At 34.0% G+C, this 18,849-nt stretch overlaps 1 protein-coding gene across 1 annotated transcript; it reads right to left on the bottom strand.

Annotated features, from left to right (window-relative positions):
* Positions 1–5,822: 5,822 nt before the first annotated feature.
* Positions 5,823–12,912, bottom strand: LOC131610473 (probable sugar phosphate/phosphate translocator At3g17430). Its single transcript, XM_058882431.1, has 10 exons — positions 12,755–12,912; positions 11,595–11,703; positions 11,374–11,481; positions 11,210–11,241; positions 11,083–11,133; positions 10,130–10,191; positions 9,766–10,027; positions 8,949–9,214; positions 8,757–8,842; positions 5,823–6,444 (listed from the first exon to the last, which is right to left on the bottom strand). The coding sequence occupies exons 2-10, from the start codon at positions 11,694–11,696 to the stop codon at positions 6,286–6,288; spliced, it is 1,128 nt and encodes a 375-aa protein (XP_058738414.1). The 5' UTR covers positions 11,697–11,703; positions 12,755–12,912; the 3' UTR covers positions 5,823–6,285.
* Positions 12,913–18,849: the final 5,937 nt, after the last annotated feature.

Raw genomic sequence — 18,849 nt, 5'->3', positions numbered from 1 at the left:
ACTTATATAATAGAATTATAAATTTTTACTGAATGACATTGAATAACTTTTTTATATTGTCATCCAATATATTTCTAATTAAATTTTTAAAAAGTTTTTTTATTTACTTTTATAAAATAATTATATTAATATTAATACAATATTTTTTTATTAATAGATGAAGTGTTAATAAACTAAAATTTTACGAATCTATGTTGTGTCTAGGTTAGATTAAATTTTTTTAATAAATGATTTAAGGGTTTTTTATACATTTATTTAGTTATACTGCTAAAAACTTGTTTAATTTATATGTAGATGATGAAAAATTCCTAATCACTAATACTAATCTATGACACTATGGTGTGAAGCAGACATGCAAAGTTAGCACTCTATCACCTAAATTAGTTTAGAATTCAAGATGAATAGTCAAATTAGAGATCTGAAAAAGTGTATCTTGAATAACTCGTGGGGTAGTTTTTATACTTTGGGTCATTTGAAGTGGATTGATATCAGTTGCCTCCATGAATTATCGCACATTATTGAGTCGTGGAAGTCTTTAACTGTCATGGTCGGCCTCTGAGAATGTCATTACTTCTAACTCAAAGCGGAAACGCTTAGTCAATTGAAAAAGTAGTGGGGGACAAGCGCATTAGATGTCTTTCCATCATTAGAATGTCTCGTTATTTCTTTCTGACGTGCGAATTGAAGTGATTAGTTAGAGCATGGCACTGCCTATAGTGCACTCGAGTTATTTTTACGTTTCCAAGGAAAATTTCAGTCGTTGGTTTTGTAACTTCTCCTTGTAGTTGATCTGGTTTGTTGCTTACCTCCGCCTATATATATATATATATATATATATATATATATATATATATATATATATATATATATATATATATATATATATGGATTATTGAATGTTGATGAAAATTTTCGCAAACCTTGAAAGTGAGTTTCCCTTTTCTCAAACGTTTCTATTTGGAAGTGTATTTCTCTCTTTCCTCTCAAAATTACTCACCGGAATACTTGAAGCTCCTTGCTCAAAGCCTCCATTTATCTTTATTATATTTACTTTCACCAATCTCGCCTTAGCAGTTACCCTTTTTTTCCTCATCCCTTAATACCTTCAACATTACTTATATCTTGATCAAAATGCGCGATAGTCATATTAACTTGGTGATCGATTCTGAGAGTGATATTTCTCCTGTTACGAGAACAAGAGTATCTTCGGGTTTTAGCTGATCTTCCATTGTTTACAACCGCCTAGGTCCTGAGGCTATATCTCTTACTGAAAAATTTTGAATCAAAAAGGCTTTGAGTGGTTTCTCGTGATGAGGGATCTCTTTCGAGGTATTCCTCCTTCGACGCCCTCTTGTCTGATGATGACACTTGGGAGGATCACGTGACTACTTCTAAGCCTCCTTCTTATCGGGTGACACAAGCTTCGACTTCTCCTTCTTTGTCAGCTTCACAAATGATGATTTCCAGATTGAGAAGAGAATGTGCAAGAAATTACATTCAAGTTTTCCAGAGAACCTACAATCAAGGCCTTATTGATGCCGAAATCAAGGACCATATGGAGTATATGGGTCGAATGGGTGTATTTAAGGTTGATGAGCTTTCTTGAAAAATGGCGATGTTGGTGAAGTTGGGTAATGAGATTAAATATATTTGAGTGGTTGCATACATAGTAGGGACTCCTTCTGCTTTAAATACTGAGTCGGTTATAGACGCGACCAATATTATGGTCGGAAATCCTTCAGACTGATCGGTGCCATGCAGTCTCTTTGATGGGTGTGCGATCCAATTCTATGAGTGCTTGTTCACCAAGATAGGTCTATTATTTCCCTTGACTGAATTTGAGATGGTCGTACAAAAGCCTTTAAGAGTTGCTCCTCTCAAACTCATCTGGGTTCCTGGTCTTTCATAAAGGAGTTTCAATGTTGGACTGAGTAAAGGTCTTGGAAATATTTTCCTCGATTATTCTTCCACCTGTTCTATGTCGTGCAAACCTCCTAAAATGATATTCATCACTATAGCCTTATTGAACTTAACCTTGATTGTGCTTGGTTCAACCCTTTTCACTAAAAGCTAAGGATATTCCCCGAGGTGTTTCATGCTTGTGAGGCCCCTTACTCCAAAGGCTCATCTTACTTTTTTTTCTTTGAACAGGACGAGTCTTCTTTCTTTTGTAAAAGTGGATTTTGACGTATGGGTCTTAGCCTCATTTATGTTATACACCATATTCCTACTACATCTAACTAGGTTTCCTCTCCAATGAAGAGGTTATAATGAGGGGGACTTGGATTCTCTTTACCGAAGTCTTGGTTATGCAAAAAAGTTTGTCCTTGGCGGAGTGCCATCTTATTTGCAGAGGAAGATACGAATTGATACTCGCCCCATTATGAGTGCCGCCAGTCGCATGGGGAGTAAAGAAATCTTTGATGAGGGTGGAGTCCTAGAGTTTTATTTTTATTTTTTTTACATGTGTGCTAGTACTTTTGCAGATAACAACGACAAGTTACGAATGATTTTCTCTTTTGCCTCTGCCAAGGGAACCAAACAGGGTTCTTCTGACCTTGCCATTACTCCACTCCTACAACTTTTGCTCCTTCTCTACTAGCGAGGTTACTACTGTTGCCCCTGAGGTTGACCAAATTTCCCCTCATATCGCTACTATGTATGTGGACGATTAGTTAGAGCCTTCTACTATTCTAAAAAAGAGAGGTAGGGACCAGAACCAACACTCCCCTGTGGAGTAGGACTCCCCTAAACGGGCATGTCTGTCTAGGGGTGGTGTTTCAAGGTCGGTCACTTCCTTCCTCTGTCTTCTTGTCATTCTTCTTGCTTGAATTCCTCGCACTCTTGAGGAAGCCAGCGTCGCTATGTCTAAGAAGGATCTGTCTTTAGTCTAGAATATTTATGAGGCGTAAAAGATGAAGCTTCTTTTTGAGGTTACCTACCACACCTACTAGGTTGCTTCTCTGTTCTATCTAGATGATGCTGATAAAGGTGATGTCATGGTTAAATGTAATCCTTTTATAGAGAAGGATTCCTGAAAATGGAAGTGCAAATATATGGAGCGGAATTGCTTTGAATTCCATAAGGATATGAATGCTCTCCAAGAGAAAGTTAGGCTTGTTGAGTCTTTGCAAAAGGAAGTAAAGCCCAAGGTTCTCCTTCCATCTTGGTTGCGTGAATCTTAGAGTTGTAATTTTGCCTCAAAGTAGAGAAGAAGTGGCATTGTGAAACACTTGTTGCATCACTAAGGTGAACCTTCATGTTGAGGTGGCTCGAATAGCTCTTCAGCAAGAAAAGGAATCACGTAACGAGGATCTGAGGGTGCATGAGGATAAGGAAAGAATTTGAGTGTATTTCCATAAAATTGTGTAGAATGCATATGGATCTCTCGAACAAGTACTAGATAAAGGTTTATAACGATTCACAAGTAAAACTGGGGGGTCACTTGTTTGGTCCACCTGTACTCGGAGTTGGGTGAGTTTTGTCTATGGAAGAAAAATCAGGTCAAAGGGAGATATACGTTGTTTACGATAATTTACTGTTAATAATATTTTCATAATTCATTTGTTACATGTGTTTTTAATATTGTATCTGAACCCTTTTCAGCGATGGATCATCTACCATTTCCCTCGCATCACTAGGTGGGAAGTTGCGCCTACATACACTAAGGAATGGCCACGTGATGCCGCATTTGTTTCATACATAGGGAATAGTGTGATCGCGCCATTCAGAGTGTATCTTGACCAGCATGTATCAGATATCGTTTGCTTCTGCCCATACGAGGGTCATCGCGAGACGCGTCAGCTTGACGTCGTTTCTTTATACTTCGTATAATTGGCATATGGGTAATCCATCATGTATCCTTATCTGCCCAAGCGAGTAATGTGCCTCTTTGGCTACTTGCATATTACTGTTGAGACCTTCGTATGAGTCCGCTCTTTCCGACATCCATCGTAAAGATCCTGGTGTGATACTGGATGATTTCAAAAGTCACTAGGTACCAGAGGAGTATCACAGGGTGCCAGCTCCTTTTCAGTGTGTTGTATCTGACGTCTACATGACATGTTTCTATAAGGATTCACACCCGATCATGACATTGGACACTCTGGGAAGACCACCTAAGTCAGCTAATCAGGAGGTACTTTAGGCTATGGATGACCACACCGAGAGCGTGTTGGCGTGTCATGGATATGGGTATAGTAGACATAGAGTAAGGACTCTTTGAAGATGACAATCTCTAGTAGGCCCTCGTGGAGAACATGATTGATGAGTTACAGAATGTCGTGCAATACTGACAGAAGAGAGGGCATGGGGTTAGACATACCTAGTAGATTATGTTTGGATGTTTTTTTGTATTTTCAGACAAATATTATGTATGGTCTTGACTTTTAATTAATGTATGACTTTTAACTTTCATTTGACTTTAATTTTACTTGAGTTTTAATATAACTTTACTTAAAAAAAACATAATGTTGGGACAATAGTGTTGCTTTGAAATCAATCTGGGAATATTATGGAGATGGATCTTTGGATGAGCCAAATAACGTCCGGAGATGCATCTCTAGACCATATTTTGTTCAAAATAGGGGTGTATCTCAAAATAGCACATCCGAATGTGATTTTGAGTACGTCTTGTAACGCCCCAGACTGCTTTCAGGATTATCGACTGACCCCACAAAACAATACGGGTCTTTTCAGCATGATTCCTCTTCACTCATACACATTCCATAAAACTTTCCAGAAGGTCATCCATCTCAAAATTGCTCCAAGTCAAGCATGCTCAACTGTGGAGTTCTTATGAAACGGACTAACGAAAAAAAGATACACCTTGTGTGTATAGTTAGTACCCATCGATCCTTATTTGCATTCCTTCAACTATGCAGTCCTTTCCCTGCATAGCTCAAGATCCCTCTCATTTCGATGTCGCGACCACCCTTGCCCCTTTCAGCCACAGGTGTTACATGCGGTGCAACCACTCCTTGTCTTCTTCGGCCTAGGGTGTTACATGTTCACCATCTTCCGCATGGTTTGTCCTCGAACCACATCGTACTAGAAGAGGTATGGCTCTGATACCATTTTTAACGCCCAGACTACTTTCAAGATTATCGACTGACCCCACAAACCAACACAAGTCTTTTTAGCATGATTTGTCCTCACTCACACGCTTTCTAGAAAACTTTCCATAAGGTCAAGCATCCCAAAATTGCTCCATGTCAAGCACGCTTAACTATGGAATTCTTATGGAACGGGCTACCGAAAACAAGATGCATCTTCTTTTTGGTAACCCGCTCCATAAGAACTACTGAGTTAAGCGTGTTTGACTTTGAGCAATTTTAGGACGGGTGGCCTTTTGAGAAGTTTTCCAAAAAACTTGAGTGAGGACAAATGATACTAAAAAGACCCGTGTTGATTTGTGGGATCAGTCGATAACCCTAAAAACAGTATGAGACATTGCACGCTCGAAGATACATTTCCATAAGAAGGGTGTTTTTAAATTTCCAAAAATGTGGGATACACAAACGTGTGGAAAAAGCATTCCCCTATTATAATTGCTAGAATTAGCTAAAATAATGGTGGATAGCAAGGCCATGGTAAATGTCTAAACTATTCAAGAGCATTTTTAGTTCAAAAATAACTAAGCAACAATGTTTTAACTCTCTGATTGACCATATCTGTTCATTTGATTGTGCTCATAGAATTGATTGTTAGTGAAAACAAAACAATCTTGAAGAAATAGATGATGAATTGTCATAAATTCTTTCTCATTTCTAACAATAATACGGATACTGTCGAGTACTTGACTGAGGCAAAAGATAAACAAATGAAACGGATAAAAGTGACTCTCATAAGAAAAACATAGCATTGTCAAACGTTTTAATTTTAAAATAACAGTCAGCAAAAATAGCTTAGAATAACTGCCGAGTACACTAGCAACTCGAGAATCGTAGAATCGCCGATCCGAGTTATAATGATTCACGTGAAATTAATAGAATCTTCATTGCATGGTCCAGCCGAAAAGCCTATACAAAAATGAATCAATTTACTAATCAATACTCTTAACATTCATTAAAGAAATCAACTATGCTGAAAGAATATGTATGTTCCCTCTGCTCTGTTTTCTTTCATCTTTTGTTTTTCCTCCCTCTTCTAAAGGATATATCTCTGTACTTCTCTTGGGAAGAAAGGTTTAGACATATACTTGTTTTGGTTCCTTTAAGATTTTGACTTTTAAAACTCATATTGTGGACAAGCTAGATTTCTTCCAAGATGAATGTCTTTTTGCCTCTAAGCTGGTTTTCTTCCTAGATGAGATATCCGTGATGAATACATTAAAGGCGCTTCTTCGTCGAAATGAGAATTAGGAGAATCCAAAACTGTATCATCCCATTGACTATCTTCATTGGAGTTCGCATCACCATCTGCCTTTTTCTCCATTTGCAGCTCCTGCAAATTGATTGAAAAAGGAAAAGAACATAAGTTGAACCGTTATTATATGTTTCCATAAAAACAATTGCAAGCATACTTGAATTAAGGGCTATGTTATTAGTGATATATATATATACACACACACACACACACCGAACTTGTTAATGAACTGAATATGAACTCAAATTTTAAGAATCTCTTAAAGATGATCATACAGACCGAACTTGTTAAAAATGAACTAAATATGAACTAAAATAATTTTGAGAATCTCTTAGAAGATGGTCAGTAAAGACGACAAACTCAATAGTAATTTTATTAGAAAGCTTTTTGGCAGATAAAGTGATAATGAACTAACACATGCTTGGTTCTTTCATAACAGACTGTGCTTGATGTAATATGAAAACACCTTGATTATTACAATACAAATTCATCTCATTGATACTTCCAAACTTGATAAAATGAGAAAGCATCTTGATTATCATAATACGAGTGCATCTCATCAATACTTTCCCTAGCAGATTGATGAAATGAGAAACTAATACTTTCTGTTGGTTTGGTAGTTTTGTTTTTTCTGTTTGTTTTTTCCGTTCTGGTTTGTAGCCAGGGTAAGTTTCGGTGTTTTCTGAGCACTTCTGGTGCTCTTAGATACTGTCGTTTATTTGTAACTCTCTTTTCTATTCATTTTAATATATGATTCATCGCTATTTAAAATAAATAAATAAAGAAGTATATTTAATGTTTATCATGTATAATGTTTGAAAGAAGTTTAATGCTTATTATAATGTTTGATATGAATCCGCTTGCAACAAAAAGAAAGAAGTTTAATGTTTATCATGTTTAATGTTTAAAATCAACTTTTGTATAATTTAAGAAGTTATCTTTTCAAATCCACCAAGAACACCCAAAATGGATAACCACAGTTCAAGAAACAATCTAAGGGAGAAAAACTGCATTAACAGAACTTGTTCCTGAACATCAAGCTTAATTGTATCATGATAAAGGTCAAATTTGGTATTGAGGTTACAAATACTACTAGTAGATCTTTGTCGTAGTTACTCAATGTCACCAAAATCACCTCAATCTGATAACCACAACTCAAGCTACAGACTGAAAAAGGGACAAAGGTGATTGTACAACAACCCAACTATTCCTCCAGGTTCGAAATAACACGATGGCTAATCCATTTACTACTTATTTTCCTCCTAAATGTCTTTCCAGGAAATAGCTTGGCTGAAGCTTGCTTCAATCAAGGGAATAAGTGTACCCTTCAACTTCTTTGGGAAAATTTAGAATTGGGTCTGAATATGTTTTCTTCCACATATTTAAGACATTAATTCTCATTACTGTATCTAAGAAATGTTGTGAAAGATGCCAAATAGGAGTCATAAGGAAAAGGGAGGAATTATGTAATAATGAGGTAAGGGTACATGGTAAATAAAGAGTGTGTTAGGATGCTTAGTTGGCAGGTTGGTACTTAGTAGTATAAATAGCGATGTTAATGAATCGTATCTACATTGATAGAACATTGAGTGAACCAATTTGGTTAGGTAGGGAGAATTTTCTTCACTGAGGGGTAGATTGGGATTCATTCCTTTCTACATTGTTCTCTTTTTTCATCTATTTAATAGATTATGTTTTCATTGTTGATATATTTTCTTTACTTAATTTCTTACAAAGGATTTGAGAGTTCCATCACATTGGGATAGAAAATAACAAAAATAAAAAGAATAATTGCTTACTTCCTAGGAACGTATTAGGAAGTATCAAACACATATAGGTATCGAATAAGGGTCGAACACAGATAGTTTTCCATGTTTTGAGTACTTGAATGTCATGTATTGGATGATATACAACAGTAATACATTGTTTTATGATATTTTCTTCATGATACATAGAATAGTGATTATGTTTCATAATATTTTAATTATTAAATAATTCTTTTACATATTTATATATTATTCTATAAAATCTAACGAGTATTTAATATTAATTATTATACAATATAAATATAAAGAGTAGGTTGAAAATTATATTAAAATTTAAAAATGATAAATTAATAAAATGAAAAATAAGAAAATATGTTAGGAAAAACAAATAATCTCATTTTTAGAGAGAATGAAATTGCTAATCTCTCCTCACCAGAAAGGAACGGTTGTGGAAAGGAATCACCTTTCCATGACTCTTTCTACTAACATAGATGGGAATATGAATGGAATAAATAAACCATATAAAAGGCAACATAAGATAACAGTGTCAAAGACATTATAAATTATAATAGTGCATGAATACTGATCAAACTACTAAACAGACAGTTTATTGAGAAGGCTGACCTTTGCTGATTCGTCGGGGACAACCTGTAGAGATGTACGCACGTCCCTGATCTTCAGGTAGTTGTAACAAACAACCCCACTTAAAGCTGCCCATTCAAAAATTACTCGTATAAGAAATTGGTTGGAAGAAATCAGTTGAAAAAAAATGAAATTTACACTGCCAAAATGTCTTTTCAACAAAGAAGCATATACCGATAGCATAGCCAATAACGTTCAGTCCTGTGATTTTTGATTCAGGAAATAAGACAGTTGAAAGAGAGATAAGTAGCCAGTCTTTCAAAACTCCGGCCACTCGAATAGTTACAGCCCCAGTTCTACCAATCACTAAGAATGTTGAGAAGTTCAATGCCAAAGCACAGAGAGCATTTGAAAAAAATATCCAGAAGTTAAACTGCATATGTGGAGCTTCCATCTCAGGCTTCTCAAGGATATACCATGGAATAAAAAGGAATACAAAGCTGTATACAATAACGAGTAAATGGTCACTATTCAGCACGATAAAATAAAAGTGTAAGTTTGAAATTTAATGTACCCGCTGACATTTTCAATACATAGGTATCCCAAAAAGGTGCCTCAGCCCCTACTCCCCCTTTTGTGTCAAATTGAGTGCAGTATAAACAAACATAATAAAGTACACCAAACAGGAAGCAACAGAGTAATCATTTACATTCAAAGGAGACACAAAATGGTGCACAATATTTAATCAGAAGGGCAAAAATTTTATTATCATCAGATTAGATCAACATCATATCCTGCAGCATTTTGACCGTAAGCTTGTCTTAACAGTTAACACAATAATCTAATTCAAAGTTCAAACACCCACAAACAGTCAGATACATCTAGTGACAGAAACTAATCACACCATTTTCAGTGGCAATGTAAAAACACAGGTCAAAATTGAAACTAACTTAAATTAATATAGAAGGTTTAATTTTCATGAGCTTTTTTCCCTCCCACCAACATAAAAAGAACTACATACAGGTTTTCAAATACGCAAGAACAGAATTACCTGCAGGGTGCTATGTAATACAAGCTGGTAATAGGATTTAGTGTCAAGCCTTTATTTTGAAGAAGAACTTGAGTTAAGACCAGCCTCAATGCTTCAGCAGCTATTCCTGAGACTTGATAAACTGTACCGAGCACATTAAAATGAATCTCCCCATAGGAGGAAATGACAACTCCAACACTGACCAATACCATGTTCCAGAACACGTCACACCTTAATTTCTCAGTTCCGAGAGTAACAGCCACAAGAAATGTTGCCACTGGCACTGTAAACGAAAAGACAAATAAAACAAAAAAGAAAGGAATGATCTTGCATTAAGGAATGCTATAAAGAATTATACATGGAAATGCGATAAAAAATTACTCACTCAGGGCTTTAAGCATCTGGATAAAAGCCACAGAAATGTACAAATAAGCAGTGTTCCCAAACCTAAACACACAAAAAATCAATTAAACTAATATGTATCAGTACAATATACAGCCATGCATCAGGGAGGGACTTCTCAGAGTATTTAAAATAAATCAAAGGGTCTGTATTACAGCAATCACTACTAAAACAGCTTAATAAATGGTTTAAGATAAGTAACCTATGGTGCTATAAAAACAATTCAGTTAATTAAAATATAAAAGATATACAATTGGCGATTTAAAAAGTGATTTGTTAAATTCAGGAAAACTGTAATAAAATCATGAGTTCCATCTGCTTAATTACATCTAAATGCATATCATAGTCAACAGGATGAATGACAAATATATTACATAAGATTATAAATGACTCATAGTGTGTTAGCTACATCTTAATTTATACATCTGCAAGCAGAAATTGGTGATTAAATTTACATATATGCCGAACCATATTTGTTTCATCCAACTTTGTAATGAAACCTTCTGTTTTATTTTATCTAAAAAATTCCAACTGAATGCAGAAGGTGATCAACATAAGTAATAACATATAAGATTCAGATCAAATGTTAGTTAAATCTTCGCATATCTACAAATAAAAATTTGTAATCATCCTTTTTGAGCTACATTTTTTTGTATGGCTCCACAAACATGAACATGCATGCACACAAAAAGGTTTTCATGATCCAAACGAGTTCACAAAAATGATGATTACAAGCCGGAAGCACAAATCTTGATCTTGATAACCATGGTCAGACTTATATATATATATAAAAGAGACAAAAATTACTAGAGCATCTACTTTGTTAAAATCCCAGCGAACTTTAACACTGACCATCATAGAATTGAATACAGGGATAGACTTTACAAATAGTTTTGCTTGAATTACAACCTTTGATAAACATTATCAACTGCTTACCACAGACTTGCTGCAAAGAAGGCGCTTATAGGGACCACACAGGTTGTATATCTGCAAATCAAACATTTGTATGAAGCCAGAAATATTACATGAAATGTGAACCAGGGTGCCTATTTAGAATTCTTACATATGAAATGTCATTTTAATAGGCGCTACAACCTGCATATATTCAAAAGATGGAAAAAGAAATATCATCCAGTTAATTCGGTCATTTTCAAAGAAAAGTCAATGTAAATGTATATTCAGAAAAAGCTAAAACTAGTGATGTGACAAACTCAAACAGACAGGTACCTTCAGAACACGGATAAGGAAAAATGCAACTCCACCAGAAAAAGCCATATGGATCATAGTGAGTGTTATTGGAAATGGAAAATTAAAATACAGTGTGGAGAGGACCCACTGCAAATAAACCAATGCCCAAAAAAGGAAATATGTTGAGCAAAACATATTACAGTACAAAATAAATCACAATATAATCGAAAGATATTGTTGGGACATCTGTGAACCCTTACTTTGTTATACAAAATAACACCCGAGGAAAGTGAAATGTAAACCAGAAGGTAGATGTAGGTCAGCAAATGCTGCCTATTCATTATTGTCGCCATGAGTGCCATATCGATCCTGCAAAACATAATGCAGTCTAGTATGTGAAACATCTCAACATAAAAACAGCAAGCTATCACTGCTTATTATCACAGTAGTACAGCCAATATTCAAATGGTGATTGTTCTTCAAAGGTCCATGTTAGTTTAAATGAGAATCAAATAAAAGTCACGATAAAACATATAAAACAGTATAAAAAATGCATAACTTTTTCTTTAACTATCAACTATCTTCAAATCAATAATCAAACTACATATCCCCCTCCAATTAGAAAAATTTCCCTTTCAAACTCACTTCAACCAAAGATTATATATGAAATACAAAAAACAATAGTCACATATAGGAAGCTCATTGCCAATAACAAGCAAAATTACTTAGCTAGAAAGGCATTGATACACGCTTAGTTTATGTTTGGTTTCACACTAGGAAGTTGGAACACTTATAATTGATAGTGGATGTATATAATTGATTTTGACATGTTTTGTTGCTCTTAATTCTACTTGAAGCTAGGATTTGTAGATTTTTAGTATAAACGTGATTTTTACACTGAAATTTACTATTTATCCAGACATAAATCATTTTTATCTTCAACTCACTTTAGCCAGAATCAATTTACAGAATCATTCACTCATAATCAATTTTTTTTCCGGCATAATCAAACACACCTCAGAGGTGTCCGTGAAGTCACATGAATTTGTTTTCGAAAAATGTAAAGCACGAACTAAAATGCTTAACTCAAATTAGGAAAAAACACTCTAAATTGATTCATACATCAACACATTTGAAGCTACAGCTAAAATTTATCTATCTCAACACATTCATCATCAAACCTAATACAACTTAGAACTAAAACAATAACACTCTATGATTCACAATGTGTGCAAAAACTAAAGAATCTTCATACACAGTTTCGATTCAACGGAACACACAATGCTGAATTCAAATAACACAAAACAAATTCATAATAAAAAAATAACTACCGAGAAGAATCGAATCAAAAATCATCATAAATCATGAACAACGAAAAGATGAACAACGAAGACGAAAATAGCGAGAGATATGAAATTACCGTGTAATGGCACAGTGATCTGGAAAATCGTAAAGTGAAAATGCAGAGATTTGAGACGGAATGAGAGTAACGAATTTGTAAGAACGCTGTGTGAAAACGAGAGTTTCGAGATTTTGTCTTTCACTTTAAAGGGAAAGAAAAGGAAAGATTTTGATCCCAAATTTTACACTTTCTTTATACATTACTAATATACAATAAAAAAACTATTATTCTGATAAAAAGTTTAAAATAAATATGAAACTTTGTTAAACAAAGCATATATGTTGTGTAATCTCACATCACTCTTATAAAGAAAAACAAAAATTAAATTTTGCTCACTATTTTAAATAAAATTATTTTTTATTATAAATAAAATTTATAATTTTTAAAATACTTACTATTAAATTCAAAAACATTTAATGATGATAGATAAACTATTAAATTTTGAGAAAAAAATTTTGTGAATCTAATTTGTATTTTGTATAAAAGGAATTTAAAATTTATATTTAACTAACTTTGTAAATTAATATAAAATATTTTTCTATTAGAAATGTAAAGGAATATTTTTTAAAAAAATATTAATTTATAAATAACAATTTAATTTATCATATTTAACTCGATTAACACAAGGGGTGTTCAAAATCAAACAATCCAATAGAAAATCGCAAACCAAATCAAACTGAAACTGCAAAAAATTGCATTTGGTTCGAATTTGTTTTAGTCATCTTTTAACAAAACAGCACAGTTCGGTTTGGTTTTCGGTTTGTATTTTGTAAACCACAGCAAACCGAATCAAACTGCATTATGTTACAACCTAACTTTTATCTAACTCACATCCAACCCAAAATTAAACCTATTATACCTTAGCCTTATGATTACAAACAATTTTCTCATTCTTACACATGTGATTTCAGTCTCGATCTTCTCAAATCTCTAATAGCATTATCGCGCATTCTTTGCCACATACATCTTTCCTAGGTGCAGTTACCGTGCATAGATAAAAATCTATGCACCATGCATAGATTATTATGGACCCTTAGATCAAATTCTAGACATCAATTGTTATTACTCAATACTCAATACTCACCACTCAATACTCAATACTCATTACTCAATACTGGATTTCCAATGACTTATGTAGGCTTATGCATGGTGCATAAGTAAATCCTTATGCATATTAGCCAAAGTCATCTTTCCTCTTCTTCTCTAATCTTTACTCTCTTATATTCTTTCCTTTTCACCTTCTCATTTTTATGCATATGTTCTCTATTTCAGTTTCGTTTTTATCACACATTTTTTTTCTTTTTCATCTTCAATCTCTCGTCTCTTCTATTTTTTGTTTCATTATAATAATTTTATATTGTTTTATGCTATTATTTTATGTTTATTATTCCACTTTGTCTAATTTAATTTTTACATATTAAATGGAAAGTTGTTGTCAAAATATGACGAATTTTATTGTTATTTGATAGTGTATGTATAGCTCAAAAAATTATTTGTAAAAAACCGAACCAAACCGCATTGATTTGGTTTAGTTTGGTTCAGTTTTTTCTAAAAGTCAACCGAATCAAACCAAACCGCACGATTTTTTCTCTTGCGCTTCGGGTGATTTTTTTCCGTCAAAACCGCCCATACCACACCGCGAGCACCCCTAATTAACACGTAGCAATTGAGTTACTCCACTCGTCCTATGAAGAAGGAATATTTAACTATCAACTACTTAATTAAGAATAAAACATACCTAAGTTCTCCCTAGTGTATTCTTTTTTTACATGATTAATTTACACTATATGTTGCCCTTTTGGTCATTGATAATATTGCATTCCTTTGTATAAAAACTTCATGCATGCATTCAAGTTGTTAGAAATTTATTTCATCTGTCTTCATTTTTAGAGTTATTTATCTACCGTCAAACTGATTCCTCGACACAAGTACGGAACCAGAGCCAACGTCAAAAGAAGAATGGAATATCAAAAGCATCATAATGAAAGAGTTAAAGGGGACATTAATGAGTTAAAAGGAAGTGTGAGCAAGATTATGGAGATGCTAAAAACCTTGATGATCAGAGAAGCTCAACCTCTGAGGACTATAATCTCTGAAATTAATAATGGTGTTGTTGACGCTCATCCTTTCTAGAAGCCATTTACTTCTTGGCCAGAATGGGGCTTGCCACCAAATTAATCTTCGTCCTTTGAAAATACTCTAAGGGTTGACCAATCTGAACAGTCATTATTATAAGCTCCAATAATCACTAAATCCCATTCTATCGTGCATATAGTTGTCCAAGATTCTTATGAAGATCCTAACTTTGTGTACCATGTTATTGGTTCCCAAAAAGAAAGTCAATGAGAAGCCAGAGATATTGAGGAAGTCAAAGAATAATACCAAACTCTAGAGATGAGACATGGCTATGGAAGGCAATGGTATCTTTGGTACTGCTACAAACAAGTTCTTAGTTCCATACTTGGTTATGCCTACCAAATTCAAAACTCCCCCCTTTGAGAGGTACAAGGGGAACACCTTCCTGAGAAGCCACTTGGTGATGTATTAACGTAATATGGCTGCATATTCCAAGAAAAACAAATTTCCCATTCATTGTTTCTAGGATAACTTTACGGAGCTTCAATGAAGTGGTATGTGGGACTTGAAAAGAGTTGTATCCAAAGCTGACAAGACTTGGTTGATGTTTTCTTAAAACAATACAAGTAAAATATGGACATAGCACCAGATCACCGTCAACTGCGGAATATGTCTCAGAAAGAAAAGAAGTCTTTCAAAGAGTGCGCTCAATGCTAGAGAGAGTTGACTTCCCAGGTAGAGCCACCCTTGGAAGGGAAATATCTGATAGGAATGTTCATGGACACTCTACAACCTTTCTTTTGGGAGAGGATGATAGGCAGTGTGTAGTCAAGTTTTGTTCACTTGATGACTATTGGCTAAAAACTAGAGGAAGGGATAAAGAATGGAAAAGTTGCTAATACTACTAAATTCTCTAATGCGGTAACGAATTCCTCTAAAAACTTATAGAAGAATAAGGAGGGTGAAATGAATGGAGTTTCAAATGAAAGAAGGAGCCCTTTCCAAAGGCAATAATACTATGATCAATCATATGTAGTTGAAGTTGCTCATGTGGTTAATGCTCCACCAACTCAGGCTCCTCAACAACAGAATGTTGGTCGAAATCAAAATCGTGATGTAAGAAATATGACTCATTTTGACCATATTCTCATGTTATATACTAAGTTATATCCTTACTTGGTCTATAGAGGTTTCGTTACAACTAGGTCTTTACTTTCTCCTCCAAATCCCCCTCCAACTTGGTTTAAGCCCAATGCCCACTGCAAGTTCCATCAAGGAGTTGCAGGTCATGATCTAGAAGGTTTCTTTGTACTGAAAGCTAGAGTATAAGACTTGGTTAGAACAGAGGTAACAACTTTTGCAGATGTTGGTCCCAATGTCAACCACAATCCTTTTCCAAGACAAGGTGAGTGAAGATTAGGTCAAAGCGTGACAAGTCACCTCCTAAATCCAATGGATCAGACATTAAAGCTCATCATTGATGTTGATTAGTCACTAGGCCATGTCTTATTTCCATTTACAATCTTCTTATTTGTAATGTGTTTGGCTTTCAAACTTGTTTGTTTTTTAATGTTAATTTTAATGAAATTAGTGTTGCATATTTTGAATCAATTCATTCTTATTCACTTTGCGCATATTCAGGCTTTTTTATATAAAAAAAAAGTCCATATTTCTCCCATTTGCTTTTCTTTATCAAACTTTTGTGTGTGCAATGATTGGAGGGAGAATGATGAAAATGAAATTCCCAAATTGTTGAACAGTATGCTTTTAAATAAAACTTTGTTGACGATGTAAATCATTGTTTCAATTCCGAAATACCGGAGAAATAAGGAAGTTAATCCCTAGTTAACCCCTTTGAGCCTAGAAGTTAGTGTTTCTTTTAGTACGAAAAAATAAGTAATTTTAACCTGGGGCAGGTTAGTTCTCAGTTAAGGAAGTTAGTGTTTCTTTCATCAAGCGCCAGACCTCCCTAAGTTCTAGGTTAGTTGTCTTTGACTACTTCCCCATCCCCTTATTTGTCTTCTATTTATCTTTTTATAAACTATTTTGTTTTATGGTTTAATTTAAAATTCAAAATTATATTAAAATATTTAATTTGGAAAAGTTATAAAAAAAACTTAAGGTTTAACATAAAATATTCATATATTTAGTAAAAGAACGTATCCCAACTTTCTAACATTAATACGCAACAGAAAAACAAAAATATTTTCCCTATCTAGGTTCCAATATTGACATAGATACTTCATATGTTAAATAGTTGATTTCACATCTAGAAGCTAGTTCTTTTCCAAGAGAAACATTTCCAACTAAGAAGGTAGGATCTTTTGGTTGTGGTAAAGTACTCTCGTCTCGCTAGTTAGCATTACAATCATATATGTCATAGTTAGTCTATCATTAGGATGGTGTTGCACACATAACGTACCAATGTGAATTCATCTCAAGACTTCATATGTGATATATGAGCCTTCTTCAAAACAAGGATCAATGAATTATATTGGGATGCACTTTTTCCACAATCTCCATGCCTACAACAATCATAATGATATTATATGGAATTTTAATGTTTGAAAATTGATGTTATTTTTGTTACTTAAATGAGAAATAAGACTGTAGTTGTGATTTGAATCAGAAAGTCCTTTATTTTTCTTTCCACTTATAATCTCTGACAATAAAACTCCAAAATTATATACATCAGATTTGATGTAGAATACTCCATCAATTGCATATTCCGGAGCCATATAACCACTGAAAAAATAACAAATCTATTAGTTTGAGATTATAGTCATGTACAATATAATTTTATAAACACTCAAATATTATTTATATACTTACTATGTACCAACAACTCTAGTTGTCTTTTCTTGAATCTCCTCACCTCGACACATTCGAGCAAGACAAAAAACAACAACTTTTGGACTCATATCATTATCAAATACTAAAATATTACTTGCTTTTAGATCTCGATGTATGACCCTTATTATAGAGTCTTGGTGAAGGTAAAGAAGTCCTCTAGCAATATTCGTGTAATTGTTGTATATATTTGAACCCGTAACGTTTGTTGAATGTTTTGGTTAGGAAACTTTCATTAGGTTGCATGGTGAGACATCACCACGACATTATGAGAGGAGGTTACTTTCCAGGCACTAATATAATAAAGGCGTCGAGCTAACGGCGTAAAACAAGTGCTTGTTTGGAGGCACCCCAGCGGTTGTAAGTTTTGTTTAATTTTCTGCATATGAGGTATTTAGCTGAAGTGGAGTGTGACTAGAAATGAAAAATTTTGTTCTGATTTTTCTTGTTTTGGGTGTCATTGCTTAGCAAGTGCAGAAAAATACAGAATTTTTGTTTTCTGCCACTGGGGTTCCTATTCCACTTGGTTTCCTCCTTTTCCCACTCTCACCAAGGCTAATTAGTAATAGATACTAGTTTTGTTTTTCTAATTATTTTACTGGTTGTTTGTACTCAAATTATGTTCATTAATTAAAGATTTTTTAGGTGACTCTCCGAAGCTTCAGTGTTTCAACTTGCGGATGTATGGTAGGATATTGTTTTTAAAGTTGTATCATTCAAGGTACTCATTTATCGCTATCTATAGCATAGCATGTTTAGGAAACTTTTCATTTGTATAATTATCATATAATCCATTCTTTTGCATTATTTGCTTGTTGATTGAATCACTTTAGTTCTCAAACCATAAATGTGAGGAAACTTTTCATTGTTCATATATGCTGGAGGCCACAGTCTCTGTTTTAACTAAATTTTATAATGCTTAATCTTTTGCTTATGTTGATTTTATGAAAGCATGAAAAGGATCAAGACAATTTGTTTCATTTTTAGCACAACCACCTTAGCCAAATAGTCAATTCAACTTGTGAGTGTGTGATCATTTGTTACCCCCTTTGATATTTTTATCAACATCTATGTTATTTCTTGAACTTCTATGCTTGCATTTAGTTCACTTATTTTTGTATGGATGTTGATTCCTTTTTTCTTGAACCTTCAACTTTGTGTTGTTGTATGAATTTCTGTCTTGCCTT

Source organism: Vicia villosa, linkage group LG6 (assembly GCF_029867415.1).
Source record: "Vicia villosa cultivar HV-30 ecotype Madison, WI linkage group LG6, Vvil1.0, whole genome shotgun sequence".
Classification (NCBI taxonomy): Eukaryota; Viridiplantae; Streptophyta; class Magnoliopsida; order Fabales; family Fabaceae; genus Vicia; species Vicia villosa.
This window is presented reverse-complemented; position numbering and strand designations above follow the sequence as displayed.

Coding starts and splice junctions, on each gene's coding strand:
- LOC131610473 (XM_058882431.1), bottom strand. CDS start 11,696: ATGGCACTCATGGCGACAATAATGAATAGGCAGCATTTGCTGACCTAC. Junction 11,482..11,594: donor GTGTTATTTTGTATAACAAA/GTAAGGGTTCAC, acceptor GTTTATTTGCAG/TGGGTCCTCTCCACACTGTA. Junction 11,242..11,373: donor TCCTTATCCGTGTTCTGAAG/GTACCTGTCTGT, acceptor GAATATATGCAG/GTTGTAGCGCCTATTAAAAT.